Below are 24491 nucleotides of genomic sequence, written 5' to 3' on the forward strand. Positions count from 1 at the left end.
TAGCTTTTTGGTACGGCACCACGTAGAAATTGTCAAGAGAATCGTCATAGAAAAGACTTGTAGGTACCTCTTCCAAGAAAGCCTGCTTCCGTCTTAGACTGCATTGCATTGTCACTAACATCAGGTGAGATCGCAGTTAAGGGCTTACATGTCATTGAATAAAATAAACAGAACTTTCCCATCATAATCATAAACAGCTCTATGACTCTAAGAAAAGAAATAATGGGTTTGTATTGAGCTAGAACTAGGATAATACTCACCACGACTCTGTCGGAGTCGGCTACCGTGTGCAGGCGATGCGCGACGGTCACCACGGTGCACTCGGAGAAGTGTTTGCGGATGGACTTCTGGATCAGCGCGTCCGTGCTGTCAATACATACAATACGAGATTAAGTCCATCTTCCGCTTGGTGTGCAATCATATTATAATTTATAAGATACTAGGGACCCTAGTATCTTATCTGTACTATATTATAAACCTGAAAAGTGTGAACGCGCTAATCTCAGGAACTACTGGTAAGATTTGAAAAAATATATTATCCCCGTATTCCAAGGGAACGGGAACCATGCGGGTGAAACTGCGAGGCATTAGCACATGCTGTAAAGTATACTTCGTCCACGTACTAAGTAACTTTCGTAGTATGTGTTTTTTTTATATAAGTAAAACTCATATGTCATCGCGGACTTTTTTTATTTCAAGGGACAAGACAACACATTCGATGAAAGCTGCGAAGCGAAATCTCGACAAAACGTAGTCACGACGTATGGACAAGGTGGATTGTTAAGTGTTGGGTGTGTGTCTGCCGTTGGGTCTCACTTGGGGTCAACGTTGGCGGTGGCCTCGTCCAACACCAGCAGGCGGTTGCTCGCGAGTGCGGCGCGCGCCAGACACAGCAGCTGGCGTTGGCCCGCGCTGAAGTTGGCTCCACCCGCCTCCACGCCCGCCGACAGTGACGTCACGCTCTGTTTTAACTCCACCTGTGCCAATTGAAAATCATATATCTCTCTAAAACTTTGCTAACCTGGAAGAGATTCGAGTGATAAGGTCCCCTTTTGCTTATTATTTATTTATGTTTAATTTCATAATTTGATGTGCAAAAAAATGGTTTAAATAAATAAACAGGTACTGTGTCAAGTAACATCCAAACAAACAGCTATAATAACAAACAACCGAACCGACGATTAAATACATCGACTAACAACTGCACCTATATCTAATCAAACGCGCGATCAAATTATTATAAACAATTGTTCCTGTACCTACTCGTGTAGGTCACCCTAAACTTCGACTCCGCTCTGAACAAGATTCGTCATCGTCATATCAGCCGATGGACATCAACTGCAGGAGTTAGGCCTTTTGTCCTTTGACTTCCAAACATCACGACCCTGAGCCGCCTGCATCCAGCGAATCCCTGCGACTCGCTTGATGTCGTCAGTCCACCTGCTGCATCAAAACTGCTTTCAAGTGCAGGGTCGCTATTCCAGCATCTTGGAACCAAGTACCAACGCCCATCGTCTCTTCAAACTACGTCCCCTGCCCATTGTCACTTCAGCTTCGCGACTCGTTGAGCCATGTCAGTAGTTTTGGTTCTTCTGCGGATCTCCTCATTTCTGATTCGATCACGCAGAGATACTCCTAGCATAGCTCGTTCCATCGCCCGCTGTATGGCTCTGAGCCTTTTTATGAGGCCCATAGTTAGCGTATAAGTCTCAACCCTAAGGTCATCATTGGCAACACCGCTGACCGAAGACTTTTCAGGCACTGGAAGGAATTTTGGACGAAAATACCACACAAACAACACGATTAGTAGGTAAGTACACGAATAGTAATTACTGCGTACTCTAATATTTACAGAGTACATTGTAATTTCATAATACGAGTACTAAGTGGGTACTTATTACTGAAGTAAGTACGTCTCAACTTAGATTTATGTAGGGCAAAAAAATAATATCTGCTGATAGGTACTTAGGTAATCTAGATTCTAGTAGATACAATTAGAAGCCAAACAAACGCACATAATGCGAGTAGGGTTGCCAGGTATCCAAACCTAATAGCCGGACAGACAGATTTGGGTAGAAAGGCCAGACACCATACATTATTGAGGATTTTGTCTCAGTATTAATAGGTGCCTGAGCGACCAACATTCGATTCTCGTCGCGTTCGCTCGGCCACGCTCGGCGCTCGCAAATTTGCCAAATGTAAAAAGCCGGTCAAGCCGGACACCGTTTATTTTGGCCGGACGCGGAATAGAAAGCCTAACTATGTCCGGGTAAATGCGGGGAAAAACCTAGATAGGACAACAAAACTCAATGTTTTAGTTTGTATTGTCATAATCCGCAGACAGTCATTATACATACTGAGATATTCCGATGAGATAGAGTAAATATTTAATCATGACTTGAATTATCTTTTAGCGTGCTGTTTTTTTTTATCTTATCATTCACGCCGTCTTCTTAGTAATGTCTACAAAGAATCGTTATAATCCCTTTAATGTTAAAACATCGGGTTAAAAAGAAGCTTATTTACTTTAGCAGACTTTAATATATTTTTGTTCATTTATTTTCAACTGTAGAGTCGTAATTAACAAATATCAATATAAAACAGTCATTAAGTCTTCTGAAAAATATCAATTCGTACACAATTTTGCAACGTTTTTCATTTTGTAGAACAGACATATAAAAGTGGCCTATATGTTGCAATAATCTTCAATCTTTCAGTGAAAGTTCCATTGATATCAGTTCAGCCGTTTTAATGATTAACCCCGATAAATAGACAGTTAGACAGACTGACTTTCGCATTTATAATATTAGTAGCTATGGATTATATCGATCTGTAATCTGACAGTATAGGCAGACATATGTAAGATACCAATTAAGCAAAATGACAATGTTGCTAAACAACTTATACATGCAAATTAAAGGGATCTTGCATATTTATCTACTTATTTATTGTAAACGGCTCTTAGCAGCCAAGGTTTATTGTAGTAATAGATTAATTTATTAACAAAGCCTTAATTGTGTCTATGTTTTTCGCTGATTATCTATACTAATATTATAAAGCTGAAGAGTTTGTTTGTTTGAACGCGCTAATCTTAGGAACCACTGGTCCTATTTAAAAAGATTAAAAAAAAGCCCATTTATCGAGGAAGGCTATAGGCTATATATCCCCGTATTTCTATGGGAACGGGAATCACGCGGGTGAAACCGCGCGGCGTCAGCTAGTATATAGATATAATGTGAAGAAAGTGTTTAACGACAGAAGCAGAAATATAAAATATTTCTCTGAAAACGGCCGGTGGGAGGCTTCGGCCGTGGCTAGTTACCACCCTACCGGCAAAGACGTACCGCCAAGCGATTTAGCGTTCCGGTACGATGCCGCGTAGAAACAGAAAGGGGTGTGGATTTTCATCCTCCTCCTAACAAGTTAGCTCGCTTCCATCTTAGACTGCATCATCACTTACTATCAGGTGAGATTGTAGTCAAAGGCTAACTTGTAAAAACTTGCTAACTTGTAGGGCACTTGCCTAGAATATGCCTACTCACTAATGCCTTGAAGATGTTTAGATTGTAGGCAGGAAACAGACACCGGAAGGGCATTCCACACTTTATCAGTTCGAATAGAAACGTTGAAGCGAAACGTCATTAGAACTTAGGTACCCAGTTAGATAAGATGCCCTTGTAACAAAGGAAGCACATCTTCAAGCCGGTTATATATCTCCGACTACATCTGTAGGTATTCGTACGAGTAACTAACCGTATAACGCAACGATTACTGTAATCTTGGATCAACCACGCTTATCTCACGAGACCTTACGACTTTATGGGTCATGCACTGACACCTCATTCAAGATACAAATCTTGTACGCGTTTCATTCAATGTTATTTCATTTTAAAATATTATGTTATACTGTTATGTTAGATATTCTTTCTGATTTTTAACTGCCTTCTAAAAAGGAGTAGGTTCTATGATTTGTCGACCCTTTCATCCGAACTTAAGGGCCAAAATTTTAGCCCTGGGTTGGGTGAATTGAATTATGAAATACTAGCGGACGCCCGCGACTTCGTCAGCGTGGAATTCAGTTTTTCACAAATCCCGCAGGAACCATGGATTTTTCCGGGATGAATATGAATAAATATAATGAAAAAATATGATGAATATATTTCAGCCAAATCGCTTCTGTAGCGTAAAAGAGGAACAAACATACTTACACACTTTCACACTTACACACAAACTTTCGCCTTTCTCTTTATCACACTAATATTATAATTAGTGTGATAGTGTGATTGGATTTTTACATTTACCACCCATCAATCCACACTGTAGCAGCATGGTGGTCACAATTCACATCTCGCCTTGTCAGGTGATCCGTCGGTTAAGCTAAACTTCAAGTTAATTAAGCATAACTTAAACTCGCCTGCTCTAAAGCCTTCCAAATATCGTTGTCCGTATATTTGTCGAAGGGGTCCAAATTGTATCGTAAACTAGCTGAGAACAACACGGGCTCCTGAGGGATGATTGAAATTTTCGACCGCAACTCCTGCAAATGGAAATATCACGATTTAAGTCAAATTAAATAGATAATAATAGGAACATTAAATTAATTAATAGTTAACAATTTATTAAGCCGCCAAGCAGCATTGTTATGTTCAGGTCTGAAGGGAATCTTTGCCGATGTACGGACGTGATTGTTGCAAGCGAAGTATGTCTTTATTTAGGGACCATGAATTGGCAGTTACCGTTCGATGAACCATTTGCTTGGCCCATCCATTATTACATATTAGGTATAAAAATATAGGATAGAGCATATATGTAGGATATCCCAATGGATATGACCTCTGCCTTCGATTCCGGAGGGTGTGGATTCGAAACCGGTCCGGGGCATGCACCTCCAACTTTTCAGTTGTGTGTATTTTAATAAATTCAATAGCAAGTGTCTCAAATAGTAAAGGAAAAACATCGTGAGGAAACCTGTATACTAGAGAATTTTCTTAATTCTCTGCATGTGTGAAGTCTACCAATCCTTCCTCTCAGCTCACAGCTCGAGCTCAGCAGTGACCCGAAAATGGGTTGTTAATGATGATGATGATGATGATGAGGTATAAAAATTAAAGTATTGTATCAAATATTAAAGTATTGTATCAAATATTAAAGTATTGTATCCTTACGGGATATATAGAAAGAAAGAAAGAAAGAAAGAAAGAAAGAAAAGATCTTTATTTTTAAGTAATGCCACATATCACATAAAATCTAAATTATAAGATATTATGGCTTAACTGTCCACTCAAACAGTGGAGCACTAAAGAATTCCCTGTAATATGTGGCACAACCTAGAAAAAGGCCCCAACTCAGCATTTTGCCGCATACTTTCAATAAAAAAAGTATGCAGCACTGATTTTCAGTTAGGACCCAGTTCAGGTGCCGCCCTGGAGGTTATGTTTGCTGAAGTCGTACCATATATATAGGTACGACTTCAGCAAACATAATGACATGCGTGTGCCTAACAGTAATCTTTATTACTAACTTTTACTTTTAACAATTATACTCTTTGGTGAACAAAGCGACAAGATATTTACGCGAAGCATTTAATGCCTCTTTAGTCTTTGGTTTCCCTAATAACTCAAAATCTATTTTACACGAATAGGACTTACTTTAAGTGCAATGTCTCCGGTGTCGACATCGTCGATGTAGACATGCCCGTCGATGGGCGCCAAGCGGAACAGTGCCGATATCAGGGAGGACTTTCCTGCTCCAGTTCTGCCGACTACCCCCACCTGTTGAAATTGTACATAATCATGTATATTGGCAGTTGTTTTCTATGTAATACGTAATACTTATTCTATTCTATATCTTATAACAAATGTTCCCATGACTTTAATTCGGCTCATTCTATTTAACATTTACTTCTTGATTATGAAGTGACAGGCGCGCCTATATAGGTAACAGCTTACCATCACGTGAGATTGTAGTCAAGGGCTGTCTTCTTTTAAGACACATGTACCTATGTATTTTCTAAACCATGAGGTTAGAGAAACATTATTGACTTTATATGACTCCCTCTAAATGCGTCGTTTTCTCTCGTCTATTACCTACTATTATTTGCTAATGAGTACCTATAAAATTAGCAAATAATAGTAATAATATATCTCCCTGTTCTATCATCATTAAATACTTATTAAATCGAATTCAGCAATCTTCACTTTCTCTACAATTGCTATGTACTCTGCTGTATATGTCTATTGCTGCATACTCAGTTGACTCGTTTCGTCAATTAAGCGTATTTCTTTTTTTTTTGTTCATTGTATATATATATTAAAATTTCGCAATGTACGAGTACATACTGCCTATTTTTAACTGCTTAAAATACTGAGTTAAATACGTTGTATACTTCTTATAAATATACTTAATATATATATAAATATACTTAAATAATACACATCACAAGCTACTCTGTATGCTTACAGGCTTTGGGGCTACAAAGTAAGCATACAGAGTAGCTTGTGTTATGTATACTACATATAAATACTTATATACTGTATAAATACACACAGACACTAGAAAACACCCATGCTCATCACATAAATATTTTTCAGTTGTGGGAATCGAACCCACGACCGTGGATGCAGAAAGCAGGGTCACTACCCACTGCGTGGCGCGTTTATCTTATGTATGTTATATAATTATAATATACCTCAGTTAAACATAAAGTACATAAATATTTGTAAATTATAAGTAGATATAGGTAGATAATATGCTTAGGTTGTAAATTTCTAATTTTAATGTCGGATTTTATTTAAAATGGTATTTATGACATAAGTAATACACAAATAGCTGTTATTTATGAATGACATTAATAGGTACTTTTGTATTATATGGAGGAAAGCGCAATAATACTTATTATTATCAAATAATAGTGTCCTTTTTATCAATAAAATATAGAGTATACTATATGTATATAGGTAATCCTAATAATATATTACCTAATAAAATATATTGAATATTTACCTATCTTCGATTTATCTCACTTCTTTAGATAAAGCAAGATAAATCTAATCTATATTGACTAAAACAAATCATATGAGTACAAGGGATAAATTATTTATTAGAAAATAGAGATCAAACACTCGCACTTACATACCGTGTAAGTCATACTCATATAATAAACCGAGAGATGAGAACTTGTGGATTATGTAAACTTCAAACATCGTAGAGAAAATGAACACTTAAATAGGACGCGATACAAATTCATAACAACAAAAACCACTAACCAGTGTTTTATTATGTATTTTATGGTCAATACGAATAAGTCATAGCCATCGACTTCTGATGGTAATCATTAAAAACAGTTTTTTCTTAGAAACGACCTTCACCCATCTGTTTGTTTAATGATTGAAAAATATGAAATGACATGCATTTTCTATCTTCATTTGTAATTTATTTGTTAGTAAACATTGCATATCGAGTATGGCTTTAGTAGGCTTACTGTAGGGGACCGTCCAATGGTCTAAATAGACTAATACGTGTGTTAATCCAAAGTAAAATCTATTTCAATTCCAAATCGCTTCAGTAGTAGCGGCGTTATAGAGTAACAAACATCCAAACATAGATACAAACTTTCGCGTTTTTTTTTTTTTATTCTGTACAAGTTAGCCCTTGACTACAATCTCACCTGATGGTAAGTGATGATGTAGTCTAAGATGGGAGCGGGCTAACTTGTTAGGAGGAGGATGAAAATCCACAGCCCTTTCGGTTTCTACACGGCATCGTACCGGAACGCTCAATCGCTTGGCGGTACGTCTTTACCGGTAGGGTGGTAACGAAGCCACCACGCTAGCCACCACGCTAGCCACGGCCGAAGCCCACCAGCCAGACCTGGATAAATTAAGAAAATCTCAATCTGCCCAGCCGGGGATCGAACCCAGGACCTCCGTCTTGTAAATCCACCGCGCATACCACTGCACCACGGAGGCCGCTTATATTATTATTATTTATAATATTAGTAGGGTAGGATAGGTTTATAATATTAGTAGGTACGATAGGAAGTAGGATTGACACACTTACCTTCCATCCACTTTCAATGACTATATTTAGATTCTTAAGTACAGGCTCCGATTCCCTGTCGTATCTCAGGTAAAGGTCCTTAAACACGAGGCGCGCGCGTTGAGGCCAGTCCCTCGGCGGGGAAGGCCCATCTATCTTCTCTTTGGGGAGTTTGGTGAACTGGATGACTCGCTCCACACTCGTCATCTGCGATATCACTTCTGTGGTCTGCTTTATGCCGTACTGCACCATGTTCACTAATATAAGCCCCTGGCTGATTGCTAGACCAACGTTGCCCGACTTTGTTGTTCCTTTATAGTAAGTAAAAAAAACAAATGTCAATGGAAAATAAATGGGTAATTTGTAGTACCTACGTTGCCCGACTTGGTTGTTCCTTTATAGTAAGTAAAAAAAATCAAATATCAATAGAAATAAATAGGTAATTCATCGATTCGGATAAATTCTACGACGCCTAAGCTTGTAGATATAATTTTATATTTTATTTTTATAATATTATGTTTAGGTTAGGTTAGTTACTAGTAATTTAAATATTGTATTTAGTTTTAAATAGGTACTATAATTATTGATTCTAAATATTTTTGCGAGTGTGCAATGCAATATTATTGTTGGTATGCATTTAAAAATCGTGTTATTCTGTGTTTTGGATCGAATAATAGGTAATTTGTAGTATATAAACAAAAAAAATATATAATAAGTAATTGCATTTTATTTCTAGGTAGGTACATGAAATTGTATATTGACCACATACAATGGCGTGCACTTCATAGATGCAATAATGCATTGCCTACTCAATGGATTCATTTCGAACCTATATTGATGAAAAAAAATCCATTTTTTTTTACAATTTGTACGTCTGGCTACTCTAGTTAAAATCCCTGTGCACGCCACTGACCACATACAAGGTAAATATAACTTATCAGTATTCAGTATCTAATAGAATAACGACCTCAAACAAAGTATCTTACCGTCATCCATCAACAGGAAGGAATACGCCACAACAATGACATACGTCGCGGAGATGAGGCTCAGCCATATCGAAAAGGCCGTGTTTGTAATTAAAGTTAAGTACCTTTAACAAAAAAACAGAGGTATTAATAAATAGATAAAGATAAGATATTTTATTTTAATGAGATAACAAAATATTTAAATGTAATTAACATGTGCAGTTTTGAAAAAAACACTGGACATTCACAGACAGATAGGTAGGTACTCGGCGCCATTATGGTGCTTCAGTACCACTAAAAATAGGCAGACACTAGACATATCTCGCTGTCAAACAACTGAAGCACCATGTGCTACTCCACTGAGCGCACATGCATGTAGGTATATGTAGGTACTCGTATATACATATAGCTTATACAATGGGGATGATGCCTAGGAATGAATATATTGATTTTTATGATATATTCGGGTAAATAAGGTCAATGTTAACTAATTTATACATAAAAAGCAAAGATTGTCTGGATATTTGCAAAATAAATGAGATTATAAAATTTCAAAATCTATTAAAAATCTTTTATCGTAATTAGATGAAAATTCATACAGTTTTAGCTTCCTTACTTGAAATGTGACATTTTTTAATATGTGAACTATAAACATAAACGCACAAATAACAAAGATATTAGTAATTTTGTTTGAACGCACATACAAATCTAACGATCATTACATTGCTTACGACGTCATTAGCTCGTGCCATTTTGTATGGGGCGTTTTTCAGAGATCCGCGGCAGCGCCGCAAATCTGACCCTTTAAATCCCTGTAGCTCCGAAAGTAATGATCGCAGATACCCTGTTCCTTTTTCAAAATTACTTTACTATTAGCATACTCTTAAATTACATACAATTTAAAAAACTGTCATCATCCCTATTCCTGAACACATAAGTCGACATTCACTCGTAGATACTTATTTTTTTTATTTGTTTAAGTAACTTTCGTTGTTTATAATGCGACTAAACGCCACGCTAGTGACCATCTAATAGTATAAAATATTTGTGTCTTTTCAGTTGTGTGCATTTTAAGAAATTAAATATCATGTGTCTCAAACGGTGAAGGAAAACATCGTGAGAAAACCTGCACGCCAGAGAATTTCTTAGTTCTCTGCGTGTGTGAAGTCTGCCAATCCGCATTGGGCCAGCGTGGTGGACTATTGGCCTAACCCCTCTCATTCTGAGAGGAGACTCGAGCTCAGCAGTGAGCCTTATATGGGTTGATAACGAATTTGTGTCTATGTATAAAGAATTTGATGTTTATGTAGGTAGGTACCTAATAAAAACAACAATACTTATTTAGATCTATCCAGCTATTAGATTGGTACTTGATACGATTATCACCTATCTATCAATCATCGTTATCAGCATGACTGTACAGTTAGTTCAGTGATTGTGTTTGTCCAAGTACCTAATAATATTAAAATCTGTTGAAAGATACACTGTTCCTTGTAGAACTAAGTTCAACATTTCATATCAACTGTGTTATCTATCTATGACTTGACGATATAGACCGTGAGTTTCAATGCCCGCGATTGTTCGCTATATTATTATGTAATTATTATATTTACATTAAATTTATCATGGTTGACGATGTGTAATCTAGGAACCCATATTCGGCTCACTGTTGAGCACGATAATCCTCTCAAAATGAGAAGGGTCATGACAAATAGTCCACCACGCTGGCCCAATGCTGATTGGCAGATTTTACACACCTAGAGAATTAAGAAAATTCTCAGGTATGCAGGTTTCCTCACAATGATTTCCTTCACCGTTTGAGACACGTGATAAAACTTGATATTTTAAACTCTTAAAATGCACTTCTTTCTGTACAAGTTAGCTCTTACAATACTACAATCTCACCTGATGGTAAGTGATGATGCAACCTACGATGGGAGCGGGCTAACTTGTTAGGAGGATGAAAATGCACACCCCTTTCAGTTTCTACACGAAATTGTACCGGAACGCTAAATCGCTTGGCGGTACGTCTTTGTCAGTAGGGTGGTAACTAGCACCAGCTGAAGCCTCCCACCAGGCAGATCTGGACCAATTCGAACCTACGGCCTCCGAATCGTAGGCAGAGCTCATATCCACTAGGCTACCACGGCTCTTAATCTAAGTACTTAATAATATACAATGCCATTCCCTCTCGACCTACTTTCTTATTTATCAAGTCTTCGGCTCTAAACACTTATATTAGGTTGACCACACAAGACTAAAATGTTACATTTGAAAACTTATTTGTTCTCTTTGTATATGAGGCTTTAGATCTCGAGACCCTGGGTTTGAGTCCTGAGTGAGGCTAGCGGACGTCCGCGAATCCGCCCGCCCTTAGTAATCTGGCCCTCTCGCCATCCGTTTTTAGCGAACGTCTACTAACTATAAACTACCTCCCTGCCAAATTTCAATTCGTAGGTCAAGCATTTTTCGAGATAATTATCGTGATGAGTGACCTTTCGCTTTTATATATTTAGATTTAGCTTTTCTTTTTCCCTTTGTTTTATGAAATAAGCTCGCACTTGACTACCTTAGTAGCAGCTTAAACTTAGGAAGGCAGTTAGGCCTTACACCCCCTACCTTGAAATGCATGTCAACCTGTTGTGTCCTAGTCAATATTATTTATTAATGTAAAAGTGACCGTGACAGCTTTATATATCATCAAAGCTCGCCAGTCCGCCCTGAAGCTGCGTGGTACCCTATATACAATACCGCGTGGTTAAGTCCCAAAATCCTCTCTTTTAAGTGAAGCTTAACCCCGGGCAATGACTGCTTACATTATCGTAATATATCGTACGAGTATGTATACCTAATATATACTCATGCTATAGGTATTTAAAGTTAGACTCATTTGTAAAATAAAACAAATACATACTTATCTAAAAAAAAATATCACAACTCGAAGAAAGGATATTCTGTGAATTTATTCTTTGACAGACAATGTTTGTGATCAAGATAGCAGCGCGCTATGCCTGATCGGTTCTATATTCTGTAGTTAATACTAAAGATATTTTTAGCAGACTCAGAAGTAATTACAAAAATAAGAAAAATAATGTCGAACAAAGGTTATGATGATTCACAACATTTGTCAGGACAACTTAATTGTCAAATCAAACTGTAACCAAAATCTAAAATGGCAGAGAATTAGTAAAGTCACGCACTTGTGAACGTTGTGTGTAGGGTTAAAGGTACCTTTGACTGTTAACAAACACTCCCCTTTTCCACTCAAGTCACTCTCCCCGCCTATCCCAAGTAGCCCATAAAGAATTACACAACAAGAGATGTGGACGGCTCGAACGTCACGAGCACACTGAAGCCGTCCGTACCGCAAGTCGTTGCAAAGCGGCGATAACAATTTTTTCTTTAAAAAAAAAAGAACATTACCAGGCAGCGGTGTGGACGTCCTGCTTGTCGTCGAAGTGCGCGCGCAGCATGGCTTGCGCGCCGCACGCGCGCACCGTCGTGAGCCCAGCCATGCTGGCCGACACGTGCGAGAACACCGGGCTGCGAGACACGCCCTCCACTCTGACGGAAACATTTTTTTTTAAAACATTGGCCCATTTTTTCCATTCTCCTTGATTTAGCCGGAAAAGACCTTGTTAAGAGTAGGTACGACTATATTTAATAGTCTAGCGAGCAGGGATCGAACCACAAATTCTCGGTTGTAGTGAGGCTCGGTGTAGTCCAAGTTTTATCGTATATTTATAATAACGCGCGGTGTGCCACCAGCCGCGTTCTATTGTTTAAAATTGCAACATAGCACATTCACATTGATGTGCCGATCATTTTACATAAGAGAGAATACATCGTACCTTCCACAAACCAAGTCGTGTTTTATTAATATTCTGTAAAACCTACAAGGGGCCCAGAGCCCCACATCTCACGGCAATGGTAATGAATGAGTCCGGCCACTTACCGTTGAGGCTTCAACATTGGTGTTAATAGCACCCCAATATTTTTGTATGAAAGACGAGTCAACAAATTTTATTCATTTTTAATACGGAAGGTGAATATGCACACGTATATTATGTACTAGTCATCGCTCCGTGGTTTCACCCGCGTAATTCCCGTTCCCGTGAGAATACAGGGATAAAATGGCCTATGACACGGCCTATGGTAAAAGAATTTTCAAAATCTATTCAGTAGATCCAGTGATTACTCTTCACAACACCACAAACTTTACCACTTTATAATATTACTATAGATTACACTAAAAAGCGATAAATAACACTGTACCTATGTGCTATTTACTGATCGGTTTGAAGAAAATGCCAAGACAAATATGTTGTGATTTAAAGGTTTTATTTTGATTTTATTTTCAGTATGCTTACCTTTTTATAGCCTGCGCCGTATTCAAATACACCATTGTCCACAAGTACATGAATATACCACAGAACAGCGTCGTCAGCAGCATGTACGGGTTCACTATGGCCACCATTATTAATATACCAAACATCACCATAAACATCTGGAATCAAAAATGCGATATTTAAAAATCTGTGATAAAACCATTTTGTAAAAACTGAAAGATAGTAGCTCCTGGCACCTATCAAAGGAAGGTAAGCCGTAAGTACCTACTGTAGACAACTTTGCAATTTAGACCATTGTTGTTTTACTAAATGCGAAGTAGTAAATTTAAGAATCAGACCCTCTGCCGTCCAAGCAGTAGCGTGTACTTCATATATACAAAAATGCAATCAGTGCATTTTTGCGTGTATCCTGGGAACTCATTTAAAGCCTATTTTGGAAAAACCAAACCAAAAGGAATTTCCTATTGTATCTAAATCTGTACGTCTAGTGCCTACTTTACCTAATAGTTAAAAATATTATGCACGCCACTTCACCACGCCACGCCACCGAAGAAAATATGATGATGACGACGAAGGACAGGTAATGGGACTCCTCTACTTTTTACAGTAGCTACCTTGAGATTGGCCTTGATTTATTTGTATTGATGAGGACTTTCCACCTAGAAAGGTTTTGACTGTCATTAGGAGTCTGATGATGAAGACAAGTGACAGCTTATGGAACTCCTTGGTGGTTTACAGTAGCTACCTTGTGATTGAGCTTGATTTATTTGTATCGATGAGAACATTCCACCTAGATGGGTTGTGACTGTCATTAGGAGTATGGTGATTAAGTTAAGGACAGTTAAGGGAACTTTCATCGGTTTACAGTAGCTACTTTTTGTTAGGCTTATTTTATATGGTTCAATATACCAAAATGATTAAAGTTTTACATGTACAACAACCACCTACTTGTACTAGTCATGATGGTGCATCAATTTAAGACGGAATACAAGTTGCGTAATCAAGTCATAATAAGTAATGCTCTTTTCTCGTGTGTTCTACTCATTAATTTATTTAAATCTAAGTGAGACGACGCTATTAAATACAATGTTTTAACACGAGTCATAGCAACATACCTTTGGCACTACGAGTAGATCTAGTATATCTGGTATGATTACACTAAATAAAACATACTGACTAAACTAAAAAGCGAAAAATAATATCACACTAAGTTCTATATATCATATTATGTACTAACTGATGATCAGTTTGAAGGCGGTTCTATTTAATATTCCATGGGTAATGTAGAAAACTGTTTTAAACTATATTCACCTAGGTATACCTCATCTTTATGGGTCGCTACAGCACTTTATTAATATTACAGGTTTTCCCATGTTTCATCCAGTGATTTATAAATATTATGTGCCTCGCTACTCCGCATTGTGAAAGTGGGATGAACAATGAATTTCGTAGCCAAGTCGCCATTCAATATCTTGAGATACTTGCTTGTTTTTCCAATGAATTAAGCAATATTAATAGGTAAAATAGCTAACCACGTGTTATGTGTACGACTATTCAGAAATGTAGGATGGAAATGCTAACAAATAGGTGTTAGGTGTCTACGTTAAAGTTCAAGTTAATTATCTTTCGCAGCAACAGGTTTAGAATGAGGACACATAAGTGTGTTTAACCATTCACATTCATATTGTGTCGTCTGCATAAGTAGATGTTATAATAAGTTAGTGTCTCTTATGTTTTCGTTTACGATTCTGATGACGTTTTGTTTACATACTACACTACAGATAAATGGGACCTTTGATGAAAAGACATGCTACTTTTTATTGTGATATATGGATTGAAATATTGTATGATCATATCATCATCATTATCAACCCATATTCGATTCACAAATCCGTGATAGCCCAGTGGATAGGACCTCTGCTTCCGATCGGAAGGCGTGGGTTCGAATATGGTCCGGAGCTTGCACCTCCAACTTTTCAGTTGTGTGCATTTTAAGAAATTAAATATCACGTGTCTCAAACTGTGAAGGAAAACATCGTGAGGAAACCTGTTTAACAGAGAATTTTCTCAATTCTCTGCGTGTGTGAAGTTTGCCAATTGGGCCAGCGTGGTGGACTACTGGCCTAACCCCTCTCATACTTGAGCTCAGCAGTGAGCTGAATATGGGTTGATAATTATTCGATTCACTGCTGAGCACGAGTCTCCTCTCAGAATGAGAGGGGGCCAGGGGTCGCCATTCCAGCACCTTGTAACTCGAACGTATGAATACATCGGTTCATCGTTACTAGTTCCGTACGTTATAAAAATATTTCTCACCTGAATACTATCGAGGTACATCTTGGGTAAAATCTCGTCCACGATCCCCATGTCTTTGGAGAATCGGTTCAGGATGCGTCCGGAGGGGTTGGTGTCGAAGAACCTCATAGTCGCCGACAAGATGTTGCTGAACATTTTGTTGTGCAACTTTATGGAGCTGCACATACACACCCACAGAAACAGTAGAGATCTAAAACAATATATAACTTTTTGTGTATGTTTGTTACTTCATTACGCCGCAACTACTGCACCAATTTGATTTAATTTGGGATTAAGTATAGACAGGTAACAACTGTGCTGTATTCGCTGAAATAGGTTAGTTGACTCATATTAAATTTAATACAATATTAATTTTGCATAGTACATGGAATAAATATTCGAAATATATCGATATTAATTAATAAAAGTTAAGAATTTCTTATAATTTAAAAATCATGACGTAATTTTTCAAATTTTCCAAACGACAAAAACGTTGTGGTCTACTTTGTGACGTCACAATGTCACTTGATGTACTAAACTTCAAACTAATTGTTAACTAATATTTTTGTCAAACGCTCCGTTTGAAAGGGATTTGTTATGGTGACGTCATGAAACAGTTGAAATATAGACCATCATGGCTGACAGGCGTTTAGGCGCGTAGTGTCAAAAACATTTAAAAACTAAAATTATCATGTAATCACGTCATGTATGTAATCAAAAATATTTTTTTTTTTTAAATCTAGTAGATAATAAACTATTGCATTTTGCATTTGCAGTTGTTTCCGAGTAAGCAGGCATAAATAAACAGAAAAGAAACGAGAAATACAAACAAAAATGAGCTACAAATAAGCTACAAAAATGAGGTACCATCGAATGCGAAACAACATGATTCTCGGAAGTTGAACAATGTGTAGAGTGCGCGCACGATAAGTTTGCGCGTGGCCAAACTCAAAAGTGCCTCCATCTTGTCTATCTCATCTATCTCTTGGCAAACAAAAGAGATCACTATAGTCTAGCAAATTCGTTGATGACACTCCCATGATATACGGGCGACGGGGGAAAAGACTACGCGGGTGTGAAATAGTGCGGGCGGGGAGTTGAGGTGCATCAGTCGTGGATTTTTCATACATCGTTACACGCCCCCGGCCCGCGCGGACCATAGGGTATGTTACGAACGAAATTGCCAAGCTATAAAGCTGTCAATATAATTGCGCCGCCAGTCGCGCGCAGACTTATCTTGCGCGCACTTTACATATGCATATGTATAAGTAGGTATGTGACAATGTACACAAATCATGTTGTTTGTGTAACAGGAATTATCGGAACAAGGCAATGCAGGAGAAACGACGCCATGAGATTCTAAATAAATATAAAGTAATAATAATAAAGGCAAAGGTCTTTGCCCTTTGTTATGTTTTTTTTGCGACAAGCCGACAACCTTCGTTTTATTTAGACCTTTATTATCGCTGTCTCATACTTTAATAAATTGTTAAATTTGTTTTGCAGCTATGCAATATAAAAAACGATCAAGTATGTTATATAATAGACTTAATAAACTTTTGGGTATTTACCCCTTAAACTACTTTGACTGCAAGGGGAAGCTCTCTCCATGGTTACAAGGCCTTACCTATGATGAAACCGAAGATCTGTTAAACGTTATTAAATAAATTCCGAGTTAGTTAAGACAAAACAATAAACAGGAATATTAGATTGGATACACATTCCATTTCAGTTTCAATTACTCACACACACAAACACACACACACACACACACACACTCACACGCACATACACGCACACACGCACTTGTTCGCATGCTCATGCAAACAATTTTATTCTTATTTCTCACTTATTTTGCATGTTAGAATTGTAAGAAAATTATGTATTATTTGATTTATGTTAAAATTATTGTTTTTGTTTTATAATTATAATAATATTATAGTTAAGGAAGAGCGGGGCTTTCTGATACAGGTCTAGTACTTAATAGAAGGTCCCAGCCCAATCAGCTATGTAAACTTGATAAAACAATAAATTTTCATTTCATTCATTTCATTTCATTTCATTCATTTCAAATTTAGAGTTTTTATAAAGTAAAAATACTAACTTGTTAAAAAAAAAATGATTGAGATATTAAAGAAAAATGCAACAATAAATAAACTTGCGATGAACAATGGATTTTATTGTTCAAGGTTGGCTTTAGCAGCCTCAAGCGCTTTATCTATCTATGTCTTGAGGCATGCACCTCCGATTTTTCCCCAGACCGGATTCGAACCTATACCCTCCGGAATCGGAGGCAGAGGTCTTATCCACTGCGCTATCACGACTTACTACTAATACGAGTATAAACACAAAAACATCCATGTTCATTACACAAATATTTTTCAATTCCGGAAATCGAACTAACGGCCTCTCTGCCATGCAGAAGGCAGGGTCACTATTCACTGAGCCACTCAGCTGTCTAATAAATAATGTATTACTTTTTCATATTCTTACCTGCCCGTAGTAAGAATAATACATCCAACAATGGCTGCTCCCCAAACGTAAATAAAAAAGTTGTGATCTATCGGCGTTAGATAAACTTCCTCGATGTTTGAATCAGCGGAACCATTATTTATAGTAATGTTTGGAATTATTCTTTCTTCCTTCAGAGAGTCGTTGACGTGCGTCGCTTCTACGGTGTTCATCCTGAAATAAATTTATTTCTATCACAAATATCTTTATAATTATATAACAGTTTAGCTGATGTATTTTTCTCTTTAACTGCCTCGTTCCTCCTGATTCCTGTGTAGCTTATTCGTGACTTCGAATCATTAGGTCCATCCAAAGAGGAATTAGATATTATTTGTCTGTCGTTTTTTGAGGACTTGAGGGGGATGAGGTAAACTAACAAATCGACAATATTTAATTGTCGATTTGAAAAACTTGTGCACGCCAATAGTTGTATGAACTTCATCGAAATCAGTCAAGCAGTTTCCGAGGATTATGGCAACTAATGCTAGCACTAATGCACATGGTGAGTGGCTAGCGTAACAATGTGACACGAGAATTAATAAATAGAATGATGAAACAGTTCGTGTGACAGTTGTTGCATGTTGCGGGTGACAGTTGGTTTCAGTCTTGAAAGCTACGTATTAAGAACGTCATAAGGCAACTGTCACCCGCACCATGCTACAGCGCACATAGTATAATTACCAGTAAGTGAGCCACAGGTCGCTCACAGATGTGACGACTTGCGCAAGTATGACGGCCACGGAGGTGAAGAGCAGCATGCCCCAGCTGCCGCCCGCGTGGAAGTACTTCCAGTACACCGACCCCGACACGCGACCTTATGACAACGACATAGCAACTATAATCGCACACACACATTTTTTAATCCGAATCACAAGCAACTTTAAATAACAAAGAAACGATATAGTGCAATGTACCGATATCTTTATAAAATTGTCCCTAAGCTTTATTTGTACCTATTGTTCGTTTAACTTGGATTATTTCACACGCCAGATATTTTTTTTTCTATAAGACAGATATACATATTGTTTTAATTAGTTACATAGTCCAGATAATGTCGAGATAAAGAACTGTATCTATTATTTCTCTTCAATATGACTTTTAATGTATTTATTAGTATATTTTGATATGTATTATATTCATTGTTGTAGGTATTCGTGTAATATTGTTTAAGTATTAGGACTTAAATTATTTGTATGTATGTGTATTACTAATACTATGGTTATTATTGTTTTACGCCACCTGCTGATGTCCTTAAGTTTTCCTAAACCGAAGGTTGCCTGGAAGAAATCGCTACTTATCGATAGGGTCGCTTTTTGTATTTGTCTTTGTCTCTATCTAATGTCATCGGGTGAAATCATTTAAATTAACCCCGTCAAACGTAATGCTATTCGTCAAATATGTTCTGTGGTCAAAAACACAAGGAAAAGAGAGAGGGTAGACAGACAAAGAGGTCAAGCGATTAAAAGATCAGCTGCACTCATCGCGATAATGTTCGCTGCAATATTCGTGAAGGAGGAGCGAAGTACCTTGACTCACTAATCTCTATGTACCTACGTAGTAGGTATGTCAATAGTAGAAGACAACACTTAGGCTGCCTGTCTACCAGAGCTTAGCGAGGGCGCGTAGCGGAGTAATGGGGAGCGGAGTTGCAGACTATACTAAATAAATAAATGTTAAATTTAATTTATTTAACCCCGCTCCGTTTCCCCGCTCCGCTTACCGGTTTTATATGAAATTTATACTAGCTCGCAAGCCCCTGTCCACTTAAGAGGAACGGAGATTTTGTGCCATCCTATTGGTTAATATTTCTGTTTCTCAACTCCGCTGTCTCGCTCCGCTTCTCGGTGGACTGGCAACCTTACAATCCGTTCCTGCGGCAATATCGCTATACATTAGTTTCTTGCTATCCACTTATTATACACTAGCTGACGGCGCGTGGTTCCCGTTCCAGTAGGATACGGGGATAATATATAGCCTATAGTCTTCATCGATAAACGGGCTATCTAACACTGAAAGAATTTTTTTTATCAGACCAGTGGTTCCTGAGATTTGCGCGTTCAATCAAACAAACAAACTCTTCATCTTTATATTATTAGTATAGATATAAAATTGTTTTAGTATGGGAAAAATAACTAATATTTTAGCGCAGCAGCAAATATTTCAATTAGCCAGTTCTGCGCTGGCCCTCCGGCGTTATTGTGTTACTATATGATTTTTTGTTTCCAACAGCTTCTCTAGTACGTAGTACAGTACATAATTATTCAATGGCGAAGTGATTGTGTCTTCGCCCAAAGCACCCGAATATTCAAAAAATGTTGGCCACACATATCGCTATAGTCTATTTGCGTTATCACGAATGTGGCCTTGTTACCTAACATATTTTTTTAAATAGTTTCCGATAGTCCACATAAATAATTATTTTTAATATAACAATAATTAATACCTATACACGTTTGACCTAACCACACTAACTCAATGACGAGATTATTAGTGCGAGAAAATAAAATTATTGCCTAAAGTTGAATAAACTCAACATACTCTTATATTTTATACCTATACTGAATAGCTCCACGGTTAAGAGGTCCGACTAAAGTCCGAGAGATCCTAGGTTTGATACCCACGCAGCCAATGGAATTTTGTCGTAAGTATCCACACAACACTCTTCTTCTTTTTTCGTAAAAAGAAGAAGAAAGAAGAATACCAATCCTGTTTAAAAAATATATATCTTCATATTTATGAATAGGCTAGCGTTTGACGGCAATCAAGATGATAAGCGACGATGCAGTCTATAGTGGAAAATGTTTACCTAAAAGACGCCTATTGAATAATGACTTGAAGATATTGCAGTGATATTCTTTTTTATTCTTTACAAGTTAGCCCTTGACTTACAATCTCACCTGATGGTAAGTGATGATGCAGTCTAAGATGGAAGCGTGCTGATTCTTTAGAAGGTGGATAAAAATCCACACCTCTTTTCGGTTTCTACACGACATCGTACCGGAACAACGCTAAACCGCTTGGCGGTACTATCGGTATATCTTTGTAGTACCTACCTAGCAGTAGCGAAGAGTGGAATTTTGACGAAGATAAGCCGTCCCAAAGAAAAGAAAATTCATAACGCTTGAAACAAACTCCGGTTTTTCACACATCCATACATATTACATTTATATTCAATACAATAATGAATATTTATGTATGGAAAAGGTAACCCGGCGTGAATCGGCCTGTGTGGACTCTTCACCGCTGTTACCTAGATAAGTAACTTGTAAGGGTAGCTTGGCCCTGAAGGGGGAAGTTAAAATAGGCTGATAGTGATGAAAAATCTAGAAAATTCAATTGAACGAAGAAGCGGGTTTCGTTTGCTGATTTTACACCAATCAATCACGTACTCAACTACATACTCATCGCAAATTACAAATTACGTTATTATTGTTTGCTGTATAATATTATCTCTTAAACTAGGTTACGTACACATACATTATTATATCCATAAAAACACATAATGAGACAATTGCATCGCATTGTTTAGTGCATTTCTTGGTTACTTTATTATATACTAGCGGACGCCCGCGACTTCGTCCGCGTGAAACTCGATGTAAACTTTCAACTACCTCTACCCTACTCCTACCCTACTCGTAAAAAAAAGTATAAAAAAAGGTATCCTATGTCCTTCTCCTGGCTCTAAACTACCTCCCTGCCAATTTTCAGCTAAATCGGTTCAGCCGTTCTTGAGTTATAAGTGGAGTAACTAACACGACTTTCTTTTATACTATATATAGATTATCATTTATTACTTTCACAAGTAAGAGTCACGCAACATTTTTGCACAAAATAGTAAAGGATAATTTCGATAAACGTAGGTAATATTAATTAGTCGTAAGATAGTTTTAGTTAATTCATGTTATAGCTTAAGTAGCATTAGGAGAGCTACATAGAATTAAAATTTACAGAGAATTAAAAAAAAAGTAAGAGTCTAAAACTTTATCAATTACTGTAAAACATTTATAACTAATACAAATAGGTAAGATGAATAAACTCAAAATTACCTACTGGACCGATTTGAAAAATTTATGCACCAATAAAAAGATATACCTATTATCAGACATTATTTTATCCTAGTATATTCCCACGTGAATGGGAACTATGCGGGTGGTATAGGGTTCTGTATGTTATATTTTTAGGCCCACCAAAGTAGAAATTTTGGAAATGTTAAATGGTTTTCATGGTAATATTTAGTAATTTAAGGATTAATTGAAGGTACAACAGTACCTATCTAATGATAATGATAAGCCCCGAACCCGTGGTCGGGATTAGTGATAACATTTGAACCTCATAGGCAATATCATGGAATGGACAAACAAAACCTTACACATTTTGCTCTGTATCTACCGTTAGACAACGAACTTTACCTATGTTCGAACCCGTTGCTGGAATAACATGTGGGCCACATATGGCAGTGTTATTGCTCATGGAAGGTAACGTTCATGGACGAATAAATATGATGAATTTTGCTATAACATCATTTACATAGTATAAAATGAAGTCGCTTCCGCTGTCTGTTTGCTTAGATCTTTTAAACTATTCAACGGATTTTAATGCAGTTTTCAGCAATAGGGAGTAATTCAAGAGGAAGGTTTATATACATATTATAGTACAGAAAATGTATCACAGATTTAAAAACAGAGGCAAAACTAATGGCGGGCTGTACGTTTCGTCATGGCAGCAGTCGGGGGGGTTGCCATAGAGATCAAAATTCATAATATTAATATTATTAAACACTACACACTGCCCCATATTAATATCTACATAGCACCTGTGCAAAGCCGGGTTGGGCCGCTAAAATTATGAAGAGGTTCAGTGTGTGGTATTTGTGGGGGGTAATCTCTGGATCTACTTAACCGTTTTTGCAAATTCTGTTACTAATAGATAGTCACTTTATTTGGGAGTGTATAGTATATGACACGATATTATCCCCGTATTCCCACGGGAATGAAAACTACGTAGGGGAAACCACGGGGCGTCGGCTCGTAAAAAATAAACAACAAACGGTGTCGTATCCTATAAGCGAATATATCAGAATAACAATAAATGATATTATGACTCAGCGTACATTAGTGCAAGTATCTATCACAAATGTAATGACATACTTTGCGGTTATAGGTTATAGGACTTATAGGCTACCAAAGGGCGCTGCAGCTGCTGGTCTAGGGTCAAAATTTGATGTAGGTAAGCATGCATACACTAAATAACAGCCCATTCACACATGGTCTCCGTTTTACTGGTCCGTTTTAACGTTTTTTTTTCATCGATGGCGCATGGATTTGTATGAGCGACTTCACTCTTAAATTATGACATTCCGTTTTGTCATTGAATACCGGATAACGAAATACGTAGAGTTTGGCTAATGAAAGTAGAGACTGAAATCGCCCGCCAAAGGAGATGCTCCAAAATAGCCTCAGGATCGTTTCAAGACAGTAAATTGAAAAAATACCATGCCTCTCAACTACACATAAAGATAATCCTCGCGTAGTATCTCGAGAAGTGCTTGGTATGGACTTTCCATTGCGTAATCTTTTGTTGACTTAACTTCAACTATCAACATAATCTCAACATACCATAGTTAAACCAAAGTCACTTTCTTCATCTGTACGCTTCGATCTTTTATATTCAGATAGGTATTTATAGTGAGATGTTTTGGTACTCAATACGTAAACCCAACCAACTCAACGGTAAAAGTATCTTTGTGACGCATAAACTTTTTTTCCTGGGGCAATTGATGTATGGGGAGTGGGACATCTCCTTTAAAAAAAATCAGAGTAAATTCTCAAAATTATAGTGCAAATATTGGAATAACTTAGTATAATTCTTATAGTATATGTAGTAATGTGTAAACAAACAAAAAAATATTATGAAAATTAATTTGTTTAAATGATTTTTTTAATTTGGCGGGCGATTTCAATGTCTACTTGCATTAGCCAAACTCTATCCGTCATGTTTCCGTACAATTTTACCGGATAGAAACTGTGTGGGGGTGAGGGGGAATTTTGAGTCGTCTCCTCTCGCAACTGACTCATGAGTAAACTGTAAGCTCCTGTAGGTCTTAACGCCAAGAGTGAATGCTGCCAGTAACGTCGATTCTTCCTTCTCCACCAATACAACACGAGAACGTCCATCCTGGTAGAATAGCGGCGATATACTGTGAGTGTGAATGGACTTGTGAATATCGTATCCAGTAATGACGAATACGGTGCCTATTTGTGAACAAAGCATAGTATTTTGTCGTATCCGTTAAAACGGGTACCGTATACACGTAGACTATGTGTGAACGCGGTGT

At 37.4% G+C, this 24491-nt stretch overlaps 1 protein-coding gene across 1 annotated transcript in view; it reads right to left on the reverse strand.

Moving 5' to 3' along the window:
• The window catches only part of LOC112047284 (ATP-binding cassette sub-family C member 4), a 69542-nt gene that overhangs the window by 4504 nt on the left and 40547 nt on the right, over positions 1–24491 (reverse strand). Inside the window, exons 13-23 of the mRNA XM_024084357.2 lie at positions 18839–18971; positions 18140–18331; positions 15668–15857; positions 13373–13509; positions 12426–12566; positions 9024–9127; positions 8059–8348; positions 5649–5771; positions 4415–4537; positions 817–977; positions 261–366 (exon numbers count right to left, since the gene is read on the reverse strand). Coding sequence (XP_023940125.2) covers positions 261–366; positions 817–977; positions 4415–4537; positions 5649–5771; positions 8059–8348; positions 9024–9127; positions 12426–12566; positions 13373–13509; positions 15668–15857; positions 18140–18331; positions 18839–18971 — 1700 coding nt within the window. The remainder of the gene's footprint in view (positions 1–260; positions 367–816; positions 978–4414; positions 4538–5648; positions 5772–8058; positions 8349–9023; positions 9128–12425; positions 12567–13372; positions 13510–15667; positions 15858–18139; positions 18332–18838; positions 18972–24491) is intronic.

Source organism: Bicyclus anynana, chromosome 4 (genome assembly GCF_947172395.1).
Source record: "Bicyclus anynana chromosome 4, ilBicAnyn1.1, whole genome shotgun sequence".
NCBI lineage: Eukaryota > Metazoa > Arthropoda > Insecta > Lepidoptera > Nymphalidae > Bicyclus > Bicyclus anynana.